This window comes from Galeopterus variegatus, unplaced genomic scaffold (assembly GCF_000696425.1).
Source record: "Galeopterus variegatus unplaced genomic scaffold, G_variegatus-3.0.2 Scaffold7403, whole genome shotgun sequence".
NCBI classification, from domain to species: Eukaryota; Metazoa; Chordata; class Mammalia; order Dermoptera; family Cynocephalidae; genus Galeopterus; species Galeopterus variegatus.
The window spans coordinates 103,157-106,965 of record NW_007733514.1 but is presented as its reverse complement, the minus strand read 5'-3'; the positions used below and the strand labels follow the sequence as shown (position 1 = coordinate 106,965).

Sequence of the window (3,809 nt, the reverse complement as noted above, 5' to 3'; positions counted from 1 at the left end):
ATTTCAATATTTTTGGAGAAATTATATCATGAAATAGGAAATGAAAATATACATTATTTGCCTGTAAAAACAGGTCAGGTTAATACTAACAAAATATAAGTAGGGATCTTTTGCAGCTTTGCTCAATCTGAGCTTTGTAATTTGTTACACACACTTGTGAACTACTAGTACATTTACTGATAAGATTCATTTCTATTTCCTTATTGGTCCAATGACCATGTGTCTTTTAACCAAAAAAAGACTTACGGTAATCCTCTGTATATTGTCTTTGCTTGTTCTACCATGTTAAGTAAAATGACAGTGGCCCTGAAGGCATTGAGGAAGACAGCAGAACTACAGGAACTCAGAGACAACAATTAGCACAAACAATTATCTTTTTNGGAAGTACATTTGGTGATAAACCCATCAGCATCTGGTTCATAGACAACCCATTCTGATGGACAGCTGTAAAGCCCAAAACAAAAGAGCAAACACAAAAAACCATAATATACAAGGTTCAAATAAATCAGTCAAACACATTTGGAGTGAAATGTAAGTAAAATACAATGGTCTAACTTTCAAATTATAATCTATTCCTTAAAATACCATGAGAATTGATAACCATGATAATTCTTGTGAATAAGCAGAAAAAATGACACCATTTCACTTTGTTTTTATTTCCCATAAGTTTTTGAAAATGGCTATACCACAGCAACCATTACCGATGAACTATTCAATCTTGTAAACTAGTAGATCAAATTCTCTCCCAAATATAACCTTCCTTAATTCTGCAGGATCTAAAAATCTTAACATTAGAGACCTCTTTAACATTATGAAGTTAAAATTTAATAAACAGTATTTTAGTGACCTGAAAGGATAAATAAAGTCTTCCACAAGGCACTGAAATCATGGTTTCAATATTCTTACTTTATGCTAGTACTTCCAGTATACTTCAAAAAGTTCATAGAAAAATAGATTAAAAGATAATATGAACCTTTCCATGTACTTTTTGAAGACCCTTCATACATGAGTGTGCACGTGTATACATTTTCATTTGAACACATGATAGTTCTCTTCTGTTTCTATCAAGAAAAAAAAGAATACAGCCACTAATAAAATAACATTAATGTGTAACAGAACTCTTCTAAATCTCCCCCAATATGTTCATTATTTCCATTTAAGTATTATTTTTTAAAAAGTCTTTCTCCAGAAAGAATCTTTCCAATGATCATATCTTACACTAGAAATAAAACCAATATTCATCATTAAATTTCTGATTCTAGTGTCAGCATAGCATAAAACCATGTGGGAAATATTTTATTTGAAGTAATGGGAACTGAGGTTTGCCAACCTTGGAAGTTTTCATTGATTTGGGAATGGTTATCAAGTAATACATAAAGGGTACTTCAAAAAGTTTGTGGGAAAATTTAAAAATAATATAAATTCTCCATGAACTTTTTGAAGACACCCCTCATACATTCTTATCAACAGTTACAATCATCTCTTATAAAATTAGGAAAATATTTTTTAGACAGGCCAAATAAAGTATTAATACTTAGTATTATTTTGAACTATGTGTGTCAAAAATTAACTTTTTATTTATAATTTTATTACATATAACTTAGCCTAATCTTTAAGTTATCCACTTCAAGAACTCCCAGATAAAGAATTTTTTGCTGTGTGCAAATATTCCTTTGTAATGTATAAAGACACTTCTAGGAAATGTCTTCCTATTTGAAAATATTCTCAACAACCAAATAACTAATACAATCTATGTAATTAGATGAAGTTTATATTATAAACATGAGTTCATAAAATACTGTAATACCTAAATCCTAAAAATACTCCAATAAATATTGGTTTAAAATAAATCCTTTAAATAATATAATAAATGTTGGTTTTATAAACCAAGCTGTTCTCTTTTATATATTCATTTTATTGGAAAAACAATCTTAGATTCTTGTATAGACACAAAATCATCTGTTAATTGAATGGATTTTAACTTAACTCTTAATTTTCTTGGCCATAGGACCAAAATAAAATATTGTGAAAATGTGATGAAATAAAATATAGCCCTACTTTTTAAATTTAATAATAATATGACAATAATATGCATTATTGATTGTTACTGAATCAAATACTAAAATCTAGCCAATGTCAAATTCTTCAATCCATTCATCATCTGAATGACAAAAAATTTTTTTTAAATCTATTGTTTTGAATTTGATTTATTTTAAAAGTTTCCTCTTTGTGGATACCCTCATTAATGCAATAATGAATTTTTAAAAACTAGTGAATTATAAAATTGGCAGAAGTGAGATTAAAGTACTAAAGTTGAATAATTCATAAACACTATAGTTAGATATTAGATATTTGAGAATTGGTTGTGTTTACTTCAGAAACTAATCTAGAAGGTTACTAACTTTTTCTGTTTCATAGCTCAAATCTTTATGTGTGGCATCAGAGAAGGAGTTTATATCAGAACCTGTTAATGTAGAATCATACCTCATGATATTGCAAACTGGGAAACATAATTTTGAGAGATGGCTATTGCTACAGAGCTTCAGAACATGATACATCTAAGATCTATCTGGAATGAGGGTATTTTGATTAGAAAAGCCAGCTGCACCTAATAAAGCTGAAAATGGTGACAAGTAAAAGTATGAGACCTACGGATTCTGTCTGAAGAGCTCTCAGTCCGTGCTGGGGAGCTGGACACGCTGCTGCTGCGATGCGATGAGGGGTGACTGCCAGGCCTTCGGCCCTCCTCCAGAGAGGGGGCAGGCGAGGGGCTGTCGGGAACCCGCTCCTGCACCACCACGGGAGGGAGGGAGGTAGAAAAGAAGTAAATACGCTGGACCTTTACTTAAGGAATGTTAGTTTTCTTAACACGATAAGAAATGGGAAGAGAAAAAGCACATTATTTCATCAACATTTAACTGTACTGAAAGACATCTTTTATTTTGAGCAAAGCCAAACATTGTAGGGAGAGACTGGTTGTGAAACTATGGTTGTATAGCTAAGCATCACTGTAGGAATAGCAAAGAGGGAGCCCAAAGAATACAACCACACATATCCATTAAGAACCCATTATGACATGAAAAAAAAGAAAGAACCCATTAGACAACAAAGAATTAAGAGAACAAAGCAGAATTCAACTCTAGACGCTTATCATTTTGAAGAAATCTTTAAATATATTCTCTTGTTTCAGCAAGTATCTAAGGATCATTTAGTACACAAATTATCAATGTGATTGACCATAATAATAAAACCAGAGGAGTTGTTAACAGGTATTTCATCATGACACTGCTCAGAACGCATTTTAATGCATCATGGAAATGGATTATTTAACATTGAAATTATTTTTTATTTTGATTCAGATAATTCTCAGAGTATCTAACAATCCTACCTCCAATTCAACCACACAAATGCATTAAGTGGAAATTCATGAAATATGAATTAGTTGTGTCCCAGGGAAATCTGGTATTGTGTTTCCTGATAAAATTTTAAGTTAATGTTCATGTCCCACTCCATAGCTCCCCTTCTGACTAAGCTTTGTATCTTCTCCATTAGACTAACTTGCAAGTGCACTGTATAAATGCCTCCAATGAGCTCTTATAATGGAATTACAGATTAAGGAATAAGGTACTCATTTGTTAACACTTTCTATTTTGAGCAACAAGATATATATACCTTCAGATATTAATTGACATAGACCTTGATGAACTGTCTTAACAATAATAAATGTTTAAAAGTGTGGAATTAATACATTAATTCTCATTATGTTGAAAAGACACAAATATTAAAAAAAGAAATCTTTAAAAAGCAAA

At 31.1% G+C, this 3,809-nt stretch overlaps 1 protein-coding gene across 1 annotated transcript in view; it reads right to left on the bottom strand.

Annotated features, from left to right (window-relative positions):
- Positions 1 to 367: 367 nt before the first annotated feature.
- LOC103607412 (dachshund homolog 1-like) overlaps positions 368 to 3,809 on the bottom strand; it is a gene marked incomplete at both ends in the record, with an annotated part of 81,641 nt that continues 78,199 nt past the window's right edge. Inside the window, 2 exons of the mRNA XM_008591918.1 lie at positions 368 to 444; positions 2,653 to 2,788. Of these exons, the coding sequence (XP_008590140.1) occupies positions 368 to 444; positions 2,653 to 2,788 (213 nt within the window). The remainder of the gene's footprint in view (positions 445 to 2,652; positions 2,789 to 3,809) is intronic.